This window comes from Dicentrarchus labrax, unplaced genomic scaffold, assembly GCF_905237075.1.
Source record: "Dicentrarchus labrax unplaced genomic scaffold, dlabrax2021, whole genome shotgun sequence".
NCBI classification, from domain to species: Eukaryota; Metazoa; Chordata; class Actinopteri; family Moronidae; genus Dicentrarchus; species Dicentrarchus labrax.
This window is the reverse complement of record NW_026136720.1, coordinates 24,814,040-24,838,118: the sequence shown is the minus strand read 5'-3', so window position 1 is coordinate 24,838,118 and position 24,079 is coordinate 24,814,040. Positions and strand designations below refer to the sequence as shown.

The 24,079-nt window shown below is 39.7% G+C and overlaps 1 protein-coding gene across 1 annotated transcript in view; it reads left to right on the top strand.

The window, feature by feature from the left end:
• Positions 1-24,079, top strand: part of hydin (HYDIN axonemal central pair apparatus protein) — a 75,489-nt gene that overhangs the window by 34,640 nt on the left and 16,770 nt on the right. Inside the window, 38 exon segments of the mRNA XM_051381606.1 lie at positions 2,161-2,329; positions 2,769-2,978; positions 4,161-4,322; positions 4,422-4,596; positions 5,143-5,273; positions 5,947-6,074; positions 6,434-6,570; positions 7,147-7,274; positions 7,361-7,474; positions 8,100-8,180; positions 8,315-8,464; positions 8,614-8,853; positions 10,025-10,154; positions 10,269-10,409; positions 10,597-10,767; positions 10,902-11,075; positions 11,405-11,595; positions 11,785-11,859; positions 11,993-12,176; positions 12,319-12,460; positions 13,073-13,229; positions 13,368-13,461; positions 13,578-13,681; positions 14,397-14,555; positions 15,245-15,448; positions 15,568-15,774; positions 16,817-17,019; positions 17,127-17,309; positions 17,930-18,049; positions 19,181-19,340; positions 19,494-19,666; positions 19,843-20,041; positions 21,587-21,680; positions 21,898-21,991; positions 22,177-22,345; positions 22,967-23,049; positions 23,321-23,473; positions 23,798-23,903. Of these exon segments, the coding sequence (XP_051237566.1) occupies positions 2,161-2,329; positions 2,769-2,978; positions 4,161-4,322; positions 4,422-4,596; positions 5,143-5,273; positions 5,947-6,074; positions 6,434-6,570; positions 7,147-7,274; positions 7,361-7,474; positions 8,100-8,180; positions 8,315-8,464; positions 8,614-8,853; positions 10,025-10,154; positions 10,269-10,409; positions 10,597-10,767; positions 10,902-11,075; positions 11,405-11,595; positions 11,785-11,859; positions 11,993-12,176; positions 12,319-12,460; positions 13,073-13,229; positions 13,368-13,461; positions 13,578-13,681; positions 14,397-14,555; positions 15,245-15,448; positions 15,568-15,774; positions 16,817-17,019; positions 17,127-17,309; positions 17,930-18,049; positions 19,181-19,340; positions 19,494-19,666; positions 19,843-20,041; positions 21,587-21,680; positions 21,898-21,991; positions 22,177-22,345; positions 22,967-23,049; positions 23,321-23,473; positions 23,798-23,903 (5,695 nt within the window).

Genomic DNA, 24,079 nt, shown 5'->3' with positions numbered 1-24,079 from the left:
ATTTAAATAAAATCCTTAAAATTTCGATGCATTGTGACACGGTACTACTATATACTATACTATCCTATGCTATACTATGTATGAGCTATAGTGAAATACAGGGTTTGGTCTCCACCCACATTGTTAGATCAAGAGGAAGACGATAAACGTTAAATTAGATGTCAGCCACATTCTTTGGAAATGTAAATAGTGTGTTTGCCAGCTGAAATCAAAATACACTACTATGATATTGTTCTGCTAGCAACCCACACAAGTTAACGGTCAAGTGCAGTTTTATATGATGGGTGGGGTTAGCTAACTCACCCCAAACCACATTTTATTGAGTATATTTATGTAAAGAAATAACTGAACAATTAACATAGGGTCACAAGATTAGAACATGAAAAATCTATTTTTCATTTCATTGTGTCTTTAAGTAAAGGTAGCAGTACGACAATATAAAATAGTCCTGTCATGTATCATCAAGCTTACAGTACTAGTAGGATATATTGGCAGGAATGGAATGAAAATAAGAATCGTTGTGTTTTCGTTACCTTAGAATGAGCTATTTCTATCTACAGAGGGAGTGGGTCCTCTTCTACAGAGTCTGCCACATTGAACCACCATGCTTCTACAGTGGCCCAGAATGGACAAAACCAAACATTAGATAGGACCTTTTGCGTTTTTTTACAAGTATAGTGGCCACCTTGCTGAAAAGGCTGAGCTGTATTCAAATCAGTCTGCAACTTCATGCTAGTTGCCAATAAACCCTACACCCCGTTCCTTTAAGTGAAAGTCCAGCAGTATTAGCAGAACTTAAAGTAGCACGAATAAAAATGCTACTGATGCAGCAGAATGGCCCCTGTCAGTAATATATTTTAAAATATTTTAATAAGGAGAATTTTAATTATGTAGCTGATCAAGCTGGACATACACACACACACACACACACACACACACACAAACTGGAACCCCAGTAGCCATTTGTCTGTACCAGTATAATTTTTACAGCATCGTGGTTCAGTAGTCTTTGATGTGTAGATTTTTAAAGGGTACAGAACATAGGAAAAAACGGAGTCACGCCCACAATGTGCATGAAGGAAAGAGTAGACGGATGAGAGACAGACAGATGTGAGAATGTCAGGGTAGGCTATTTGTGTTTTGAGCTGAGCTCTTGCAGAGTCATCATCTGCTGTCTCACCATCTGTTCCTCGGTCCGCACCAGTGGGTTTTAAACTCTTTCTTAGAGGACCCACGTTTTAAAAAGCCTTTTTTTTCCACAGGGGGGATATGCCTTTTAAGGGCTTTTACAAACTCTTATCTACCAAAAATGGACCCTATTTTTGAAGACATTGACCTACAGTATTTGTTCACTCTTATATCTTACATTGCTGGACGTACTAATTTGTGATCTTCCCAAGGCCAGACATCAGGCCAGCTTGTCCCTTAAAACAGCTTCATCACAGACTGACCATACAACAGTGCCCCCTGCTGGTTGCATCAGTACTGTCCACTCATTAGAAGTTGACACACCAGTACTGAAGCATTCTTGGGAACTCTGACAAATGTGTGTGCGGACTTCAATTCAGCCTTACATGTATATGCATACCCTGAAACTCACACACAGGCATGCACACACAAACACACACTGTGGCTATAACATAGCCAGTGTTTGGTGATTTAATACAGAACTTGTCCAGGCCAGCTTTGAGATGGCTTCACTCACTAAATCTCTTTCATTCTCTTCCATGTTTATTCAGCACTTCACTGCAATCTATCCTGACCTGTTTCCTGCTGCTTGCCTATTAAAATTCTTCTTAATTATAGAACACTCTGTTTAATTAACTTGATGGATGCACCCAGTCTGATCCCACAGGGAAGGAGAGGGTAGAACAGAGAGAGAAAATGAGAGTCAGAGTTCTTTGGGTTGTGGGTGCTAAAGATTTTTTTCTCCGCTTGGGTATTTGTGTTAATGATATATTGGATGTACAATAGATGATTATATAATTATCTCATGGACATCTTGAGGATATCATGATGCTGCAACATGGTTTCATTTAATTTTCTCGCATCTTCTTATTGTTACAAGATTTTTCCTATGTTTAATTTATTTAATGTTTCTTTGTGGGGAAAATAAATATTTAACGTGAGAGATGTTTTATTATCTTTTTGTCCTCACAGAGAGACAAAGATGCTTAAGGCGGAGGAAGAGCCGAGAAATCCTGAAAATGAGACTGAAGAAGGGTTGAGTTCCTCTAGACCGGCGTCTCCTTCCTTTTTATTTCCTGTCAGTGCCACAGCTGGTGCAGATGAAGAGAGTAGCACGCAGAGCCATGTGGGAGTAGAACAGGTAGACAAATGCTCACATGTGAACAAATCAGGGTTTCCCTTACATTTCCAGTTTGTCACAGGTCAATCCCTGTCTCTATGCTGCAGTGCTATTACTGTAGAGGGAGACATACATATGCCACGCCCATGCACATACGTACATTTTTGGAGTATAAAGTTCACTGAGGAGATTACCCTCTTTGTCTTCAGTGGGCAGAACATCTTTGTTCATGTTCGATTTGATAGAATCGTTTCAAGGATTATTAATGATACTTCCCTGATTTATAACTTATACTATTTAAAATCAGAGAATAATTTGATTACATCTGTGCACTTGTAACGCAATTAGGGTGGTAACTATAATAATTTTGCTTGTCACAACTATTCCTTTAGTGGGAGTATTACAGCAGCACATTGGAAGAACACGTAAGAAATGATTGCTTCTCTTTCTGTGTGTGTAGGTGTTTGATATCTTGCCGATTTACGGTCATCTGCAACCTGGGGACCAGCAGCAGGTCACATTCTCTTTTTACGGGCATGAAAATGTCAGCAGAGAGGTGGTGGCTCAGTGCCTTGTAGAGGAGGGGCCTACATACGAAATCAAACTCAGAGGAGAAGCGTCAGTCCTCAGCTACAGCCTTGACTCAACCCATATCGACTTTGGTCTGCAGGTACATATACAGGGCTCGTCTAGCCAAAGTGTGCGGCTAGGCTAACGGCCATGACTAGAGTTACTAGTGGTGGCAAAGAGGACACTGCTTGAGTTGCTCATGTGGGCAAAACTCTCCTTTGCTGTGTTTTAAACTACTCTCCATTATTTTTTGTTTATTTACCTCCTTGTTATTCTGCTTTTCTCGTCCTTGTTCTTCCTTTGCCATCTGTTTGCCTATCCATGCATGACACATGATATCTCAGAGACAAAACTAATTCCATTTTTACAAAACTTGGGGGAATTATGCATACTGCCATTTTGAAAATGGCCCTGACAGACCTGGGGAAGTGTGACAGATGTGTTTGTGATTGTGGATGAGGATATGTTTGCTGAATTTTGTTTTTCAGTGTGTTTCATGATTATTTGCTTTTGCTTACTGTTGATGTTTTGACTATCAATCAAAATGTACTCGTCTCCATTCCTCTTCTTTCTATTATCACATAATCTGCTGCTGAGGGAGAGATTATGGGATAAGTGCTTGTATGTCATTAGGTTATGCATAATGTAAAGGCATAGTATCTACTGCTGAAAGTGGCATCAAAGGGTTTTCAACCTCAACTTTGAATGTCACTGCATAGTTTTTTGTAGCTTGATCTTTTGGACTTCCCCTCCCTCTTTAGGTATGCAAGCCACCCAGACCAGTTATCATTGATATTCAAAACAAGGACATATTGATTTTTGATTTAGTTGAAATGAGCGATTCAGCAGAACATTTCTCTGACCTTCCTGTCTGTTCAGCACTATCTTTGCTCTTGCTTTCTTCTCTCTCTTGTCGTCTCTCTCTCACAACACTGTCTTGTTTTCTTGTATCAAAAATTTTATTTATCCATATTAGATAAGAAGTCCTGACACAACCCCCTTCAAGTCACTAACTTTTTCTTGTTTGCCTTGACCTATCTCTGTCTTATTACCATATTATTACCATAAACCATGAGGTGCAAATTATCTATAAAATTTTAGAAAACAGCTTTTTTTACTGTATCACCTTTAACAAGGCACCCACTCCACCCAAAGGCGTTTTTTTTTTTTTTTTTTTTGTGCAATGAAGCTAATTTATGTTATCTTCAATGAAAATAAACATACTGACAGTTTGAAAAGCATTGTTGCATCTCTCCTCTCAATCTCCCTCTTTTTCCTCCAGCTGTTTGATCATGAAGGGGAAGCTGAGGTGACACTGAGAAATACAGGCAAGTTGGGCTTCAAGTTTTTCTTCATGGACCCTCAGCAGGAGGATGAAGAGTCAGAGGCATGGCAGCAAGTACCCAAAGTCAGACCTGGCCAGCCTGTGGTTATCCCCACCATGGTGAGTTCATCTTGGTACTATTTCACATGTGGGCGAGACATTTGATGTGTACGAGGGTTTCCTTTAAACCATTTTTGTGTGTGTGTCTGTGTGTGTCAGGGTTACATTGATGCTGGTGCGGAGCAATGTCTCCGTGTGATCTACCTCCCAGGCATCCCAGGGGTGTTTGAGAAGAAACTGCAACTGCAGTTGGCTTTCCTGCCACCGCAGGACATCACTCTAACTGGAGAGGGAGTGTTCCCAAGGATCCGCCTGAACTTGCCACAAACCCTATGTATGCATAGAAATGCACTCATACACACAGACATGATTGTATCCTTACTCATCAAACCAAAGGATGAAAACTTACAATGCAATATACACTTTTGTTATCTATTACTATGTTTATCATTATCACAAACTGTATCTGCAACAGATTAGCAGCTATATTGTAAGGTATATTGATTCTGTTTGACCAAATGCAATTATGGTAGGAATTGTTCTCTGTTCATGGGAACAGACAATTTGAAACTTAGTGAAACTAAGTAAACAGCTTACTGTGTGATGTTATAGCTTATTGATCTCCATAAGGAAATTGTCAGACATCAGTCAGCTACAGAACAGATGTGTTCCCCGAGAACTTAATTTAGCCAATAGTAGGTACAAAACTAGGTTTTGTTGTTTTGTTTTCTGATACCTTTTGTATTAGAAAGCTTTGAGCCCATATCTTACAGTTCATGGACAGGTCTCCCTAATAATCACATCTCTGTGCTGACAAATATTGAGACACAAGTACAGCTCTTTTTTTCTGCACTGGTGTGATGCTATGATTCCCTTGCAGCGGAGGAGTGCTACAGTGATGTGGTGCAGAAGGCAAAAACAGCTGTAGAGGCAGACAGAGTAAGAATGGAGTTCATGACTGGATTTACCACTGGTGGAGGAGCAACAACAGAAGCCAACCACACGCTCACCGTCAGTGACTAAAATTCTATAATGCAATGAAAACCTTGAATCTTCCAAAATACTGTTTTTAAGTAATTCTGAAATTCTCATTTGTAAGCATGTTCTCATAAATTTTTGGGTTTTTGACCTAAAACTGTGGCAATGTAGGTTACTAGAAAGAATACTGTATGTACTGTAGTGGAAACTAAAATGTTTCATTTTAGTACAAGAAAGTACAAGTGCCTCGAGAACGACTAAAACTAATTTAAGGGGCAAGGTAATGGGATAAATGGCTCGGTAAGTGACTGAGAAATGGAGTAAATGGCCGTGTAACTGAGTAAAGTGCCAAGTAAATGGGTAGGTAATTGAGTAAATGGCTTAGTAATGGTTTGGTAGCGACTGAGGTGGTGGAGGGGTGTAGCATAGCTTAGTAGGAAGAGCTGTTGTCGTGTCGTCAAAAAGTTCAAGGTTCAAATCCTGAGCCAATTAACCACTTTCTTAGTGGCTACTTAATTGAGTGAATGATACGGTACACACAAATTCTCAAAAAAGCAATTCAGTTTAGCGTCAGCATTTCAGCAGTCAGTTTCAGAAATCACATTCTCTAGTTACTTATGTAACCATTCAATACTTTTTAGTAACTTTTGAGTGTTTACATGCACCTCTCCCTATTTCTTTTCTCTCTTTTGCCTGCTGCCTCTAGTATGAAGAACTGCTTCACATGGAGATAGAGAACATTTTGGTCAAAGAGAATGCGCTGGCTCTGACCGGCAGCCTGCTGGAGCTCAGTGACTCGCAAGGTTCCTTCAGAAAGTGGCACAAACTTAGCAAGTATGTTCAAACACACACGCACACTTTGGCTGAACAGATGGTCCACTCAGTGGATGGAAGTGGGAACTGTGTAATTCAAAGAGTTTGTGTTAATAAATAATATCTGGCTGGGTAGGTTTTTGTTCTGTGGTACAAATTTATGGATGTCATGGTGTGCATTGGCTGTGTTTAACTTCAACAAATGTATGCTGCAAGTTATGAGATATAAAAAAAAATATTAATAAACACATACAAAAAAAAGTTTAAAAAGTTATTAAAGCAAAAACTTTAATAACTAATATATTCAGTTTTAAATTATCGTTTTATTGGAAGCATTTTTATTAATATTTATATACATACACCTCTTCCCACTCCCCCAGGTTCCTGCTCCCAGAGTATGTTTTGGATTTTGGTGATGTTATTCCAGGCAAAGTCCTCAGTCACACTGTAAATGTCACCAATACTGGGTCAGTGGCTGTGTCCTTCCATGCCAATTGCAAACCTCTAGCTGGAACAGGTAATATAATACATTACTTAAGGTTCTGTGACCTTTTCAGTTCTCTGCTTCTTATTTTCATGTGATATCTCAGTATTACTGTACCACAATTTTGCAAAGAACGTGGTGTGATGATGCAATTACATAAGAAATATAAACATAGTAGCAAATATTTTCAGCCTCATGAAGTCATGAAGGTATGTGCAATTATTAGTATACATATTAGTATTATCAGAAGAACATGAAATCTCTTAGAGTTAAGATAAAACAGTTCAGTTGAAAGAATAGTTTGATACAAGAAGATGTAATTTGTTAAGCGCATTAAGCTGTAGCCAACAGACAGTTAGCTTAGTAACTACCCTGCTTAAATCCAACTACTGCTAGAACGCTGAAAGCTTAACCCATACTGGAGACTGGAAAAATGAAATGTTGCTGATTGTCACATCATTAATGGGGTAATATTTTAACCATCTTCTGATATTAATCTCTAATCTGTGTTTTCAGTGGGCTGTTTTATTCTCTATTTCTTTGTCAGCATCCTACACGTTGCCTTTATAAGATAAAAATTAGTTTAAGTGTGTTTTTGCTTCTTCAAAGGATTCGGTGCAGAATTTGAAAGAGTCAAAAACCTGCCATGTGGTGAGATGCAGACTTTCACAGTTAAATTTGATCCCCAAGGAGCCAACCTGAAGAAGGGGGGCATAGGTGTTGTCATGCCAATACAGGTACATATGGGCACACAACAAAAATGTCTACATAATTGAGTCTGTGTCCTCCATTGCTCCTAAGAGGATTTTGTTTGGTTTTACAGGTCACAGGTGGCCCAATGATCCAGGTGCGGCTGTGTGCAGTGGTGACTTTGCCGGCCATCACTGTTTCCACGGATACACTGCAGTTTGACACTGTGCAGTGTAGTATGTGTCAGGTAATCCAGCATTATAACATGGAACAACAAGATACTGTTTTGTAGCCCTACAAACGTTGCTCACGTTCGTGTTGTGTTCTATGATTAAATGAAAATGCTCTGTGTTGTTTGTGTAATTATATAATCACTTACACTGATTTGATTAAAATTGGAGAGATACACAAATTCAAATCAAGTTTACTGTTACTGCTCATCATATTTTTTTATGTGTTTTCAACATGCAAAAGTAGAGAAGAGGAAAGTAGTTGAAAGCACAAATGCTGTCCACAGCTTAACACTGCTGAGTTTGTGCACACACAACTAAGGGGCACTGGTCAGAGACCAGTATGCTCCCTCACTGTGGTGCCATCTTGTGGTCAGTACAGGTTAATCAGGTTAAGTTTATCATTTCACCACTTGCATTACTAAGTGGATACACTTGAAGTGTTTAAACTGGGTTGTGGTTACACATTTTTAAATAAGTAAATAAAACTATGCTTAGTGATTTTATGTGAAAGCAACATGAAGTACACATATTACCTGAAAATGTATTGATTCTGTTTAAGCCAAACAGACATGGAAATAATAATATAATAATATTAAATGAAAAACCTTCTTAATTGTGATATATAACTATTCCCATCAGATAAGGACAATACAGCTGTCGAATCACGAGTCTGTGCCCTGCCACTGGAGCTTAGCTGGAGAGGTGAAGCCTGTTATAAAGGTACATCAATTGTCTTTTTATGTAAATTTCATTGAACTTCTACATGGCATCTGTTTAGAATACTATGTAAAAGAGACAAATAGCAACACAGCTGCACTTGGTTAATATCTGCCCCTGGTCTTGCTTTCACTCAGGTAGATAAGTTCCTGCCTCTCTACCAGCGTAAAAAGGTCTTGCAAGAGCAGCAACCACATCCAGTGGTGTTTGAGATGATTCCCAGCTCTGGCATGCTGTCCCCTGGTGAACTAGTCAATGTCCAGATAAAGTTCAGCCCTGCTGAAGGGGTAAAGTGCTTTGTTGATTTTAGAGTTTGGCACAATGCATAGCAGAGCAGCATGGTGTTACATGGGCTACTGCTTGTACGAAATGGTGGAAACATGTTGCATCAAACAGTTAAATAAAGACAAGAGACCTACTGTGTATGTCTTTGCAGCATGCTTATAGCAGGCAGCTCGTGGTGTGTGTTGCTGAGAGCACCCAGCAGGTGTTCATCACAGCCCAGGGACAGGGTGAAGAGCCACAACTCAAGTTCTGCCCATCTGTTCTGGAGCTGGGGCCTTGCCTGCCCCTCAGCACTGAGGTTGAAGCTGAGGTCACCGTCAAAAACCCCTGTTCTTTCCCCATTGAGTTCTACTCCCTGGAGTTGGACACACAGTATCTCGAGGAAGAAAAGGTAGCTCTCTTTTTCTCAAGTTTCAGAAATAATGTCACTAATTTATTTTGCAAAATAGATTTGTGAAAGACAAGAAACAATGCCACAAACAAGATCTGAGTGTGAAATGCTGTTTGTCCCGGTTATATTATGACCTCTCTGGTCTCAATAATAGAACAGTGTATGATTGCAAAGGGATAATAAAGAGAGAGACAAATATAATGAGAGGGTGCAAGCAAGGTTGTTGCTATATAATACTGAGTACATACAGTACCATTCATCCCCTGAAAGGGGACTGTCTGCTTAGGGTAAAGAGTTAGCCTCATGTAACCTGCTTGTGCCAGATGGTTTGTTACACAGGACCATCTGGGAAGTTGAGGGCAGACACTTTCATAAAATACTTGGCAGGTGATTGGATGAACCACCTGTCTATCATGTCTATCACGGGATCAATTAACTTTATAACATAGTCAAACTCTTTCTGAAGCCAGATGGGAGAATAGCAAAAACATATTTTCCACAGAGAAAAGCTTTCAGTGCTGTTCTTTGTTTTCAGTGAAGAAATACTCTCCAGTTCTAATATAACTGATGCTAGCCGCATAAATGCTAACCTCTGTAGCAGCTAACCACAGTAGTTGCCAGTACTTCCTCAAAGGATGCTTATTGGGCCAGTACCGCCCACAATATTGCCCACAAGAACCAGCTTCCTTGAGCCAGAAGTTATACACAATTCATCCACCGGTGGGTGGGTGGGGGGGCGGGGGGTCCAAAGCCATCAGTTACAAGAGATCTGAACTGTGACAAAGAGAGGCATTTGCATTTGCACAATGCCATTACCAGTTCTTATGTATAAATCACATTAATACTAAATAATTAATTGTTGTTTTGTTTTGTATTATTTAATACTTCTTCTGGAAAATATGCAGGCCTTTTAAGACTATTTCTGGCATTTTAAATTACCTATTAAATGCATCTGAAAGACACATTTTTACCAAAGCTGTCCCTCCACTCTTACCCTCTTATACGATAGAAGATCGTAAGATGAGCTGCCCTAATTTCCTGACCAGTCTCCTCACATGGCCCCTTACCTAGTTATGAACATTTTTCTTCTGTGTGTTCGATTTTGTGTCTTTTTACTGTCCTGGTTTCTTTCTCTCTCTCCTCTATTTCCCATTTAATTTATCCCATGTAGATCCTGCGTCTGATGCAGGGTTATGATGAGAACAACATATTACTGCTGCCTCCCAGGGCCCCTGGAGAAAGTCTTCCAGAAGAACTACTTGATCACTACAAGGAGTACTGCTCCCAGCTGGAAGATGATGGTAGCTTCAGACACACCCATGTTAATGTGCAAGCACTGAAATCATAAACATGCAGGTGTCTGCATACTGTATCCGTGTATCCCTCTTGTTTTAATCTAATCTACCTGTGTGCAGCAGAGCTGAAGGCAGGTTTGGATGAAGAAGAAGGTGGGACAGGTGAGACACAAGGGGAAGAAAAGAGGCAAAACGATGCCAACCAACCAGGCAGCCAAGAGGAAGAAATACAGACTATAAGTGTGAAACCAGCTGAATTATGTGAGTACAACAATTTAAGAAGAACTTTGCATGTTTATCAATGGTGTGTGTGATTCACTATCATTTCCACAGGTACTGTGTTTTATTTTATGTAAGATTAACTTTAGCTTTAGTTTAACCTTACAGTACCAGAAGAGAACATTGAACTCATGGCTTTCTCTCTAATGCTTTCCTTTTGTGCATGCAGACGTTTCGGAGATGACAAAAGAGGGTAGCAGTCGGAGACTGGGGCAGCTAGAGATGACCCCCGTCTCCAGGGCAATTGCTCGCCACATGTGTGTTGACCTGTCACCAGAGGGTCTGGCTGCACGCAACCGAAGAGGCATTGCTATTATTGTATATGGAGCCCCACTGACAGGTGAAGCAATTAACTGCTAATTATGTTCTGCAGATCAAATACAAGGATAGTATTAAAAAACATAAATTACTCAACACAGATAGTGTATGTATGTGTAATATTGTGTGTGTGTCCAATTCATCCACTTTTTGCAGGTACGAGCAGCACAGCGGCTGCTCTGGCGCATCACTACAGAGGGGCGTGCTTCAATGTTGATGCTGTGGTTACAGATGTGCTGAAAAATGGCACTTCGCCTGTTAGCCTGACTGCAAGACAACTCTATGACTGTGCTGCTGCGCAATATGCTGAGAAGAATGCTGAGGAGGCTGGTAAGCATAATATAGAGTGACTCCAGTGCTATTTTGTCTTAATATTCATATGGTTAGGGTTTGTGTTTGTGTGTCTGTTTGGGGAGCTGTTGCAGCCTAGAAGTTAGAGAAGGGATCTATAATGAATGAACATATTAGTAATGCTTTCCCTTACTGACAGATTGTCAATCAACAAGACATTTAATCACCAACCACTTCCCAAGCATGACTCAGCCGTCAGCAGTAAAAGACTGTACTAACCAAGCAGCTTTGTGCTTGCTGCAGAAGAGCACAATGTCCAGTTTAAATTGGCAAATTAAATGAAAATAAATGTGTCCATTTGCTTTCAGCTCAGGTCATTGAAAAAACCACAGAACCAGGACCTGTGTCAGATATTGAATCCTCAGATCCAGCTCCAAAATCAGCTCCAGCCTTACACAATACTGTGGAAGTTCTTGCAAAACACAGCGAGGACAACTGCAGAAGAAATGACTCAAAGCCTCCTCAGGAGGCAGAAAACACACATTTTGCACTTTGCCTGGTACATTTTCCATATTCCTCTGGTCATCTGGAGTGTTTTAGTGTCATGTTGGCTGTTTAACTATTGTAGTCCAGGTTTGGGAATAAGAAACATTGTTTAAATCTGGGTATACAAGTATTATATACAATTATGCAAACAGTGTAATAATTAAATGTGATAGACCAATTCATTTGGTGTGGTTTTGCTCAGGGAGGAGATGTGACCACACTCTGCAATATCTTGCCTGAACAACTACTGGTTGATATCCTGGCAGAAAGATTTCAGGTAAGCTGACACACTGTTTTGTCTAATCCTCAAAAGAGGCTGAGATTCATCCAAAAGTCACTTGTGTCTTCTCATGTCTGCTTTCGTTGTCTTGTCATTGTCATTGCTGTTGCTGCTGCCATCTTGATAACAGCTAAGCGATTGTCACTATGGCATAGTGGTTGGCGGGCTGGAGTCTGTGTACACTCAATCAGCGGCAAAAACACTGCAAGTTGTTCTCAAGGCCCTTAATAACCGCAAACACATCTATGTAGTCAACTTGTCTGACTCCTACACTGCCCTGAAGGCACGGGAGAGAGCACAGAGAGAAGCTGAGGGTAAAAAAATGCACCAGCTCACACACAACATACATAATTCTTATACAGAGTGTGCAGAGGACAGAACTCATCAAAGTTATTGTATTTTTATTTCTGTTCAGTAAGGAATAGACACTGTACCACTTGTGTGTGTGTCCTTCAGAGGCTCTGCAGAAAGAGAAAGCTGACAGGGAGGAGAAGTGGCTGCAGGAGCTGGATGAGGAGGAGTATGACGCTCTGCCAGAAGAGGAGAAAGAGCGTATTGTCCAGCGACATAGAGACAAGCTCAGACAGCGGAAACTCAGGTAGTGCCTTATTTATTCTCATTCAAAAACTTGTTTTAGTGATTTCCAAGTCAGATTCACCAACTCTCTTAACTGGACAAACTTGTCATGAATGTCACCTGTTCATGAGAATTCATCTTTACCATAATGAGCGCCCCTAAAATTGCTAAAAAGGCTAAATGTGAATACAATCTATGAGTGAATTTTCAACAACTACTGAAATAAGAGAAATTCTAAATTAGATTTAATTGGTGAATGCCACAAATTGTGTCAAGTCACTCATAGTTGCTACTAAAGAGCAAATCCATTTTTATGAGTGGTTCTTGCATGAGGTCCACTCTCTCCTAGGTGCTGGACAGTGATTATGAATGCAACCCCGATGCAGAAGGAATCAAGTGGGTGAACCAAGAAATAGAGATGATCCAATTAAAGTAAAGAAGCAGCACAGTTGTGATGGAGGAACAAAGTATATAGGAAAATATAAATAAAACATTTGATAAAAATAGATATCACATTGTACTATGTGTTTGTATACCTGGATAAAATCCTCATTTAACCCCCTCATTTTTCAGGTTGTGTACATTACCTGTTTGCATATATTTGTACTTATGTGTGTGTGTGCCTGTGTGTAAGGGAGCATGCTCGGCTAGTGAAAGAGCAGGAAGAAAAAAGACAACAGGAGGAGATGAAGAGGTTAAAAGAAGAGGAGTTGAAGAAGAAGAGTAAAAAGGGTGGAAAGACGGATACTAAAGAAGTCTCAAGGAAGAAGAGCTGGCTGGACGGAAAGCAGGTCTGTATTCATGCATCTCATCCAACATCTACATCAATATCATCCTCTTTGAACAAAATTGCATGTGAACCAAAATACACAATTATTAAGTCTCCCAATCGGTGATAATGAAATTAATTTATTTCATTTCTTCTCCAGTCAACAGATGCATTGAATGGGAGGAGGATGTCTTCCTGTAACAACTCCAAAGAATCACTAGTGGATGCAAAAGAGCAACATAATTTAAATGAAGGTGCACTTTAAATAGTTTTTTTAATATCAGAAACTGTTAATAACATGTAGTGAATAATATAGTATAAACTTTAATCTTATTGGTTAGTTGTTGACATACGGTCTTCTTTGCTACAGTACATCATAACAAAGAGGCTGAAAATGTGCAAAAGCAGACAGAAGAACCCACAGCATTACATGCAGAGTCTCCTCAATCCACAGACAAGTTGGAAGGAGAAAAGGTAGGTTTACTGCTAAACAAAGGCAGTGACAAAACTCCACACTACAACTTCATTGTATTGCATTATAAGTTAATAGCATAAAGCTTTAGACTACAGCCTGCAACATGCAGCATTTTCCCCCCTACTTTATGGTGTAATTGTATACCAGTACAGTATGTACCAATACATACTTGTATGTACTTAACAAGGTAACAGCTATGGGTCATTTCATGACTTTGAAAACTCACGTCTCTTCCACTGGTAAACTAACTTCAAACTATTTCAACTTGCATCCCAGACTTAACAGACTTAATGCTAAAAGCCACAGGCGATGACTATTTAAAACATCTCCACAGTATCTCTTAACAAGAGCTCCACAGATGACAGTCTCAGCTGACACTCACTTCACCAGCCAATGTCAGTGGTCACTTATTTAAGACCTGTGTGCGGTCTCTCAAGACTGGTTATGTTTACTGATCACCTGCAGACAAGCTGGAAGGAGAAATTGTGGGTTTATTAAGGAGCATTAGCCATAATGGGTCCTGTATTCACAAACAAACAACATCATACATTTTATGTCACATCAATTTTAGTCCTTTAATCTGTGGAAGGACCCCGGACCCCACATCTAAATTGAGCTTCTGCCATGTGAGAAAATGCAATAAATACTGTTAAACCTAATCCAAATTGTAACCTTCTTGCTGTTTTTACTGTTCATGTTTGCTCCCCAATCTAGTCCAATCTAGATGAGCTGCATTCTCAGTTTATTGCATATGAGCAGAGCCAGGAACAGGTGGAACACATCCTGCAGCACTGGGACCGAGCACTGGGCTTGTTGCTGGTTCCATTCCCCAATGAGGAAACCTTGTCAGAGGAGGCCATAACAGGGAAACATGTGAGTCTGCTGACTGTTGTATTTTCTCTATAATTAAATTAAGCCTGCTGAAGTAGCCATGGGATATTTTAGATGTCTAAATGAAAACAAAACAAATCAGGAACATATATAATATTTAAATTAAAAACATAGGTTAAATAACAATAATTTAGCTTTTTGTCTTTAATAACTGAATGATCAAATCACGATACAGAAAACCAAGTGAAACCAAGTGTTAAACATTAACACAGTTTCCTGTGCGGCTAGCCTTTAGAGGTGCACTACTACTGACTGAAATTAATTATGTTTGTTATTGACGGTTTACAGTTTTAAGGGATCTTCTGCAGGATGCTGTACAGTATCTTAGAGGGGTCTTCTTGGTGGGATTCTATTTGCACTTAAAGTCATGAAATGTTTATTCACCATACATTTTAGGGTAACACATGCATTCAGTCATACTCAAATATTTCTGTGGTATTTTTTGCACGTTTGTATACTGAGAGTGAGATTTAAAAAGGTAAGCGGTAGATACCTTTCCTTATGTACACATTCTTACAACATACATGCTACCTGTACAAACCTCCTGCATTAACTCTTAGTTCCTTCTTATGTTTGAATAAATGGCTACCATAGACAAAGAAAATCTCAGCATTACTACAGCTAAAATCTGGAACACATCAATTTAATTCATCATCACCCTGTGTACACAGACCCCTGTTGGCAAAAGGGGCAAGAAAGCCAGCAAGACACTGTCTCCAATGACCAGTCAGATGGCAGCACCAGCTGAAGCAGGCAAGGCAGGAGACAAGGTGTCTCCACAGGACATCATCCCTCACATTGCGCTGAATGTAACAGGGAAAGACTCATATGCCACAGAGCTGCTAAAAGGCAGCACCTTGCCTCCACTGGACGAGGTAAGGTTTTGTATTCTAAACTGATTTAGTGTATGTGTCTTATCAAAATGTAGCATGTAGCATGTATCAGGTTATCATCACTGCCTAATCTGTTTCCATCTCTGTTTTTATCACATTAGTTGTTGGATGATTTGGGTTTGGGACCCAGTGGCCCACCCATCCCTCCTCCAACCACCTTCTCCATGGTTCCTTTCCCCCAAAACAGGGAGCAATCTAGCCGGGAATTCATCTGTAACTGTTTCACCTTCCTGGTTCCCATGGGACTTGACAAACAGGGTGAGGAGAAAAAAGATGCAGAGGACGATGTACCAACATCAGTTGTAAAGGTAATGGTAACTTGACTTAACTTTAACACCACATGACTATACACTTAAACACACATTTGCCAAATTAGCACTGTGAAAGTGATGATCTGGTCCAAAGAAGCCACATCATTTCATGGCAAGAAGCAACATGATTTCCAAGAAATGTGGTCAAAATTTGAAGAATAAATAGTGCTAAGAACTTACCAGCCATTAAGTACAAGCTACCACTTATCTTTATCATGGTCACACAGGCTTATGATACTAAATTTCTTTTTGCAGACCATTGTCAGATCTTCCAACATTCCTTAAATACACCGATCAGCCATACGATTATGACCACCTGGGCACCCTGGTGGTCATAACACCAATCAGCCATAACATAACGTAATGTTATGGCTTGGTGTATGTTCTTGAGGCCTCTTATGTAAGAACATGTTCAACCTATTAATACCCTTTTATAATCCTTTTAATAACTTTCCCACTATATTATGGAACAACTATAGGTTGAAGTTAAATGGCAGGTCACTTAAAAATGATAAGTGATGAGCGTATTTGGCACTTTTCTGTTCTTTTAACCATATCTGCCTCAAAATGACAAGAGTAAATGAAAGATTGGGATGTCCAGGAAAAACATTGATTATGCGGCTAACTTAACAATGGAGTCTGTGCTGCTGCCCCAACACCAAAAGGCACTAGCAACTGACAACAGGACTTAATTTAACTTGCTGAAAACTAAGAGCCTGTTTACACATGTATCTTGACATGCACACTTCTCCGCTCTATATTCAGACTAGCACGTACTTTCAATTTGCAAAGATGAAATGCATTGTTGTTTTTAACCTGTGGTTCTCATAATTCTTGCTTCATGTCACGGAGGGTGGGTGTTCACCAATGTCTATGCCCCAGACATGGACAACGTGGGATTTTTAGTCTTCTTTACCTGATCTAAGTTTAAACTCTATTATACTTGGCAGGGATTTTAACTGCTGGTTGGATCCTGTGCTGGATTGATCTTCCCCCAACCCTGGCATATGTATTGTTTTTGTGTGTTTGTGCACTAAAGGAAGAAGCAGCAACACCTTCCAAAAGTCGCAGCAAGGGCAGCATTAAGGAGAGTGCAGTAACAAAGGACAAGGATAAAAGGGGCAGAGAGAGTCAGAAGAGCAAGAGACGAACACTGTTACACGTGTCCTCCACATCTGACTGCAACGAACCAACACAACAAGACCAACACCAAGGAACCTTAGAGCAGAAACGCAACCAAAGGCAAGGGCAAGCACACAGACAAACTCTACAAGGCTGCATTGTGTTTTTTTGCTTTGTTGTTGTTATACTAAGTGCTTGTGTTTGTTTGTGCATGTATTTGTGTGCAGCCTGACAACATATCGCTGGGTCGTACCAGCCAAAGGTGAGGTGGTTCTGAAGATCTGGTTCTACTCAGACTCGCCAGGGAAGTTTGAACAGACATATAACTTTGAGCTCCTGGGGACCCAGAGACACTACCAGCTCCTCTGTAGAGGAATTTGCACCTATGCCTCTATCTGCAAAGACTACAAGTAAGTAAGTTTGTATTTTAGTAAGCATTGTTTAATAACCTTATTGTCATTTTGATATTACACCCAATATGTATGTGCTCAATATTACTTTAATGTAGCCACTTATGGCAAATGTAAGATTTCAAAGGTCCAACTGAATTGAAACTTTTTTCTGCTACAGTATACATATTGATTTCTTGGATTTTAAAACGGTTGTTAAAAAGACAATCAATCCAATCTGTGAGTCAGCTTCACTACATATACATATGCTGTATTTGTAATATTAAGCATAGCATTAGTTCAAGCAGGCCACAAAGTCAGGCTGAGCTCTCAATTCCAGCTATATCAGCTGATCACAGCTAATCGTAAACACACATCAGCTGATGGCTCAGCTGATTCCCTCAAGCATCCAATTTGCAAATATCATTCATAACGCCTTATTTAAGCTGCTTAAGCCTGCCTATCTTTGCTGCTTCCTCTACAAGCCGTTCTGCAACCCAACTCCACCCCAGCTCCTCCTTTTTATGTTGTATCTAATTAATCAGTGTCATTTTCTGATTGCCATTGATGCTTGCTCAAAAGTTGTCTTGACTGATTGTGATTTCAGTTGGAGTTAAAATTATAATATGTGGTTTTCCCAGGACTATTTTTGCCCTCAGTAAGAAGGTGCCACAAATGGAAGAGGAGCTCCAGAAGACTTACGTAATCAAACCTGGATACTTTGAGTTTGGACCATTACTCTGTGGCAAGACCAGGGATAGGTGAGAGGCAGAGTGATGGCAGTGAATGGCTTACTTGAACTAGTCTTTGCCTTTGAATTTACAGATTCATGTATCTATGTTTACGGTGGTTGAGAGGTGTCAAATGAACTGCAAAAGCCACAACATGAATGTAAAAGCCAGTGGAAACAGACATTCTTAACCTTTTTTTTGGCCAGCGCACCCCTATCCATTGTCTAGGTCTTTTACCGTATCCCATGAAATAAAATGTGCACTAATGGTCTTTCCTGAATATTTCTGTTAAGTGTTATTCTGTTTATTATCATGATTATTATTATGTTTTGTATTATTTATCATATATACTATATATAGGTATTAGGGATGTCCTGATCCATTCTTAAAGGTCGGTATCAGCACCTGTCATCCTTTCAGTGTCGGCTATATTGAGCTTTATTGAGCCAATCCGATCATTTGTTTTACGTCATCGGTCACACGGCTGTTTTTACTCACATTGCTTTCATGCACGGTGCAGCCATTGTCAGCCACTGTCCACCTCTCCACTCTGCTGAACTCTGTGTGTCAGTGTGACAGCCAGGGGTGATTTTTGTCTGGTGGGGCATTGAATATGGCCATACCAGTTTTTCCATCGCCCAATTTAGTCAAACTTTGGAGCATTATTTAGACCCCTTCTCAACATGTTAGCATGATGTGGTTGGTACCAATGGATGCATTAGGTCATTTAGTTTCATATGATGCCAGTATGTTTAAACAGTGAGCAGTGGAAGAGGTAAAGATAAAGCCATCGGCGGGGCTGCCTCTGCGGTAGAAGGGTGACACAGCCACACTCAGCACGCCACTGCAAGTGTAACAAAAGCCTTTATGAATAAGACAATAAGAGCAATTAGTTAATGTAATGTAATTATTAAGGAAAATATAAGAGAAAACTATTTCTATTTTTCTGAAAAACAAAGGCAACTTTTTCAGGCAAAATCTGTCTTGAATATCACAAGAAAATCATATCATAATAATATTAATTATTATTATGTTATAAAATTAAAAAAATAGATCCACTGTTACCACTGTCTCACTTTAAGCTTTTGCATTAATGTGTGTTGTGGCTTTTGCAGTTTGTTCAACACCTCCTGGCTACCTTATATGTCTGTGTTTGTGTAGATACAAGGAAAATAGGTACCCAGAGAACACAGAGAGACTGGTGATTCATAACAATTCAGGTCTGAAGGCTGAGGTCCAGTTCCACTTCCAGCATGATACCCAAGCAACCACATATCTGCTGGACCCCCCAGCCATGACTCTCAACCCTAACCAGAAACAGGTACTACAGCACTGTCTATTAACACTGATCTTACTTCTTATTCAAATCTTTGACTAAATCAGCAGAGGGAAATACCGGTTGAGATCATTTTTGTGTTCAACACAAATGACTGTAATAGCATTTGTACATTTATATTTTTTTCTGTCCTGCCAGGAGTTGACAGTGTGGGCCTACCCAACAAAACTTGGACAAATGAAGGACAGTGTTGTTTGCAATATCAAGGACAATCCAGAGCTTGTCATCATCAACCTCTCCTGCTGGGGCGTTCGGCCAGAGCTGGAGCTTGAAAGCAAGCATTTGCACTTTGACAGGATTTTGCTGCACAGGTACCAAAATATAAAATACTAAATCCGGGAAGACAATTTCTAGGGTATTTTTCACAATATCTTCCCCCCACAGTGAGAAGCTGCATGATAAATACTGTACTAATGCTGACAACAAAATGTTCTATCTCTCTGTCCTTTTCTCTGTTCAACCTACCGTCTTCCATCCATCTCTCTAGGAGGGACACCCGTAGTGTGATGCTGCATAATAAAACAGCTCTTCCGGTATCCTGGAGACTGCAGGGTGTGGAGGAGTTGGGTGATGAGTTCAGTGTGCCACAGGATCAGGGCATTATCTCACCTAACTCCTCTTTCCCCCTGAGCTTGCACTTCAGAGCCAGGAAGCCACTCCACATAAAGAAGATCTTACGTTTGGAGGTAGAGTAAAACTATACAAGTGCACAAAAGTACTATCTGCATCTAGCCTCAATATGCATTATGGAAGTGATATTCCAATGTAGATATAGGGAGACAAAGAAAGAACCTTCAAATGTCAAGGATGAGGCTTGTGTACAGTAGATAAGTTTCTAAAGTGATATTTGTTTGTGAGTATATATCTGTTTGTCTATAGCTTTTCCTTTCAGTTGACACTCGGTACAACACATATAGTATGAGATATCACACCCCAGTATGACCTTAGTGACACCTTTAGTAAAAATTACTGTTTTATTAAAATTATTTCTGGCATTTATTTTTTTCGGTTTTCTTAACTCACAAAATACAAACAGAAAAACAGGACATACACAGTTCTGACAATCAACAAAGAAGTTAGTCCCACAATGTAACCCACTCCAAACCAATTTACAAAATTTGAGCAAACCCTTTTCCAATGCACCTTTCAAACAATTTAACAGTACCAGTTGTACATATCACTATTCCTCAACATTCGTTGTACTTTCATCTTACAGCACTGTCAACATGCAATGCTAATACTGTAAAGCTGCACTCACAGGAAAGGAAAACTAGTTCTGGCATTACTTCAAATCCATTACTGCTTCTAATGTAGGTAATTTCCTCCCTTCTGTCATGGACTCCTTGTTTTCCTTGTGGAAAAGACAGAGGATTACCTGTTTTCGAGCCTTTATCATAATAATACCTTCTCTAGCTTTATATCCCAGTTGATCAAACATAAGTTGCCACTCTCTCATCTCTTCTGTTATTTTCAGTTACAAAATGATCTATCCACTTAAATCCTTTCTTTTCTTTCACTGCCAACTCCGTTTCCCTGGGAAGAGCTATTCAAATTCAGGCCCAGTCAGGAATCATTAATCTCTCTGATTTATCTTTCCCGTATGTCATTTAACAATGAATGTGTTGTCCATGGTAAAGCTACTTGGGAGAATGAAATTGATGTTGAGCTTTCAGACAACTAGTGGGATGAGGCATGTGCACAATTGAGTCTCCTACAACTGAAGGTCCTTCCTACGATCCACTATTCCAAAGCAGAAAATACCCATATGTGAATAGCAGATGTGACTGGTGTTGTCACTCCCCTGCCAATCTTAGCCATGTTTTATTTTTGTCATTCTCAAACCTTTATCTAACATTCAAAATATGCATATGTAGCCATGTCCTTTTATTGCCATCTTTGGGGCCCCTATAGACATGCTGAACGTGCGTGCCATATAGGCAGGTTATGGCGTTTTCAAAGGACAAAGGAGGATTCTGATTTCGTGGAAATCATCTAGACCTCCATTAGCACCTTTCTGGTTAAGGGACATGATGTCCTTTCTCAAACTTTCAAGTTTAAAGTACATTTAAGAGGTTCAGTTGAGAAATGTAATGTCAGGTGGCTAAGCCCATCTTCAGTCAGGCCATGTGGGGGTGTGATATCCTATACTATATACTGTATATATGTGTTGTACTTCATTCCTCTCCTTCTGGAAACAAATGTTATAGTCATAACATTTTGTTTTCTTTCAGGTATCCGATGTGGAGAAGATTCTAGGAATCGTACACACCGAAAACATTCAGGTCACTGCTGAAGCCTATGATATAGCTCTGGACATCTCACCAGGTAGAAACTGGTGGCCTCCCTTACAAACATTTCACATAAATCCAAAGTTAATCTCCAATTTTCTATTTCTCTTTTAATTTATTAAGGCAAATGGAATACTTACTGAGATTTGAACACAGTGCCTTCTTGCTGTGAGGTGACAGTGTTACCCACTTAGTGACTGAGCTGCAGCCGTGATGTCATAATAATTAAAAATAAAATCTTGTTTCTATGGCAGATTGCACTCTGGACTTTGGAATCATCAAAGTCTTTGAAGAAGCCAAACTGTGTCTCAGAATGAAAAACCAAGGAAAATATGAAATAGCCTACAAGTGAGTTTGAACTGCCAGGTTTTTGACAGTGGACCATAGTACTAAAGGGTGTATTATCATATTAAAGTATTAACAGTTTACCATAGTATTAAACTATCAGTCTGAATTCCACTTCACTGTTTGTTAACTTTCTCTCACCATGGAACTAGTCATGTTGTTCACTTGCATTCTTTTCTGTCCACAAGGTTTACAGTTCAACAGAGCAACCCACCCCTGCCAAACTTAGACTCCATTTTCACGGTGTCCCCCAAGAGTGGCACTCTAATGCCACACGAGAAGCCCACAACAGTGCAGATCCTCTGCAGAACCAATACAGAAGTCTTAATCAGAGAGGAAACTCTCTTGTCATGCCAGGTCTGAGTCGTACACTGCTTATCACACAGCTGGAAGTTTAACTACTGTATATATTGAAGTCATAGTAGAATGGAAAAGATTTGTTAAATAATTGTTGGTACCATAACTATACCATACCATATGCATTTACCTATACCTATACCTACCATAACCATAATGATAAAAGAGGTATGTCCTCCACTCTGCCTTCTTCTCTAGCTAAAAGACAGCAGTTTTTAGTGTGCACTTTTAAAATATCACAGGCATATTCGCAACCACACCACTAGATGCCACTAAATTGTACACACTTGTCAATTAAATATGGAAACAAGATGCTCCCAAGCTGTTGTTTCATTGTGCCTGTGCTTTGTCTGGTTTTTCCTAATTTGGTGTTTGTTCGTATGAGACACAAGGCAGAAACAAAGTCATGACAGTACAATTTGCTTCATGAGTTAATGGAATGTGGCTCAATTTCTTACATTGAAGCTTTCAAGGCACATTTTAACTGCAACCAGAATAGATTTGCTATTTTATTTCTTTATGGAATGAGGTGATTTAAAAAAAAAAAAAATGTTATCAAATCTGCTGATGATTTCCTGGATGCTACACAAGTTAAGATTTCATTTTTTTTCTCTTCTGCAGGTGATTGAACCCAACATTGGAAATGGAGGAGAAACCATCGCCGTCTTAACCATTAAGGTCTCGGTCAACTCCGTCTTCTCCAGGTTAAGGCTTGATTCTCTGTCTCTTTAATATGAAATTGGAATTTATTTAATCTCCACACTAAACTTTATTTTTGGATTCTGTATGATTATCTTTCCTTGTTTTTGTACCATTTGTCATCAGTTAGTGCATGTATTGCTTTATTGAAGTTATCAGAATGTATTACTTACGATCTTGTCACAATCTGCAAGCTTCATTAGTTTGTTGATATAGGGCAGTTCTTAAATTCCGCCTGAGTACAAATTGAGAATTTCTGTCTGAATTTCTGTGCAGGTATAAGATCACACCTGCATGTGACATCAACTTTGGTCCACTGGCCTATGGCGCCAAGAAAAGACAGATCTTCACTATTGACAACAATGGAATCTTTGAAACCTATTTCACCATCTGCCGCACCATTATGGACCCTGCTCCATTGGGACCAGGGTAAGAGAACAGAGCACACACACACAAACAAACAAACAGGGATACACTTTTCCAAAAAAACTAAATTGAGTTTGGAGTGCTAGGATTAATAATTTAAAATAATTTTACAAGGAATGAAAATATATTGCTCTCAAAAAATGTATGCATTGTGGACCTGAAAAATGTATCCCAACATTTAATCATTTGATCAGTCATGGCTCCCTAAAGGTACAAATTTGTGTTTGCATACATTAAATGCCACAGAGCACAATGTCCACCACATAAGTCCTTCTTAGAAAGATGTTTAAATGAAGTTATGTTTGTGTCCCTGTATGCTGGTCTCAGGTGTCCGGGCAAGAAGATACCTCAAGAGGTCCAATCAGTGAAGCCCACTGGTACCAGTAGCAAAGTGAGACACGATTCCTTCCACAAAGACACAAGTATTCCACAGGTAAGTGACTGCTAGTGGAGATGACAGCAATGAAAGTGCCTTTTGATTGATGCAGCTTTTGTTTTGTTTGGACGATCCTCTACATGTTTGTCAAATGGGATACGGACCCAACACGGCACATAGGCGGGACAGAGTTGGGTTTTGTTCCCTGTTGCGGAGACTCTTTTCAGCATGTG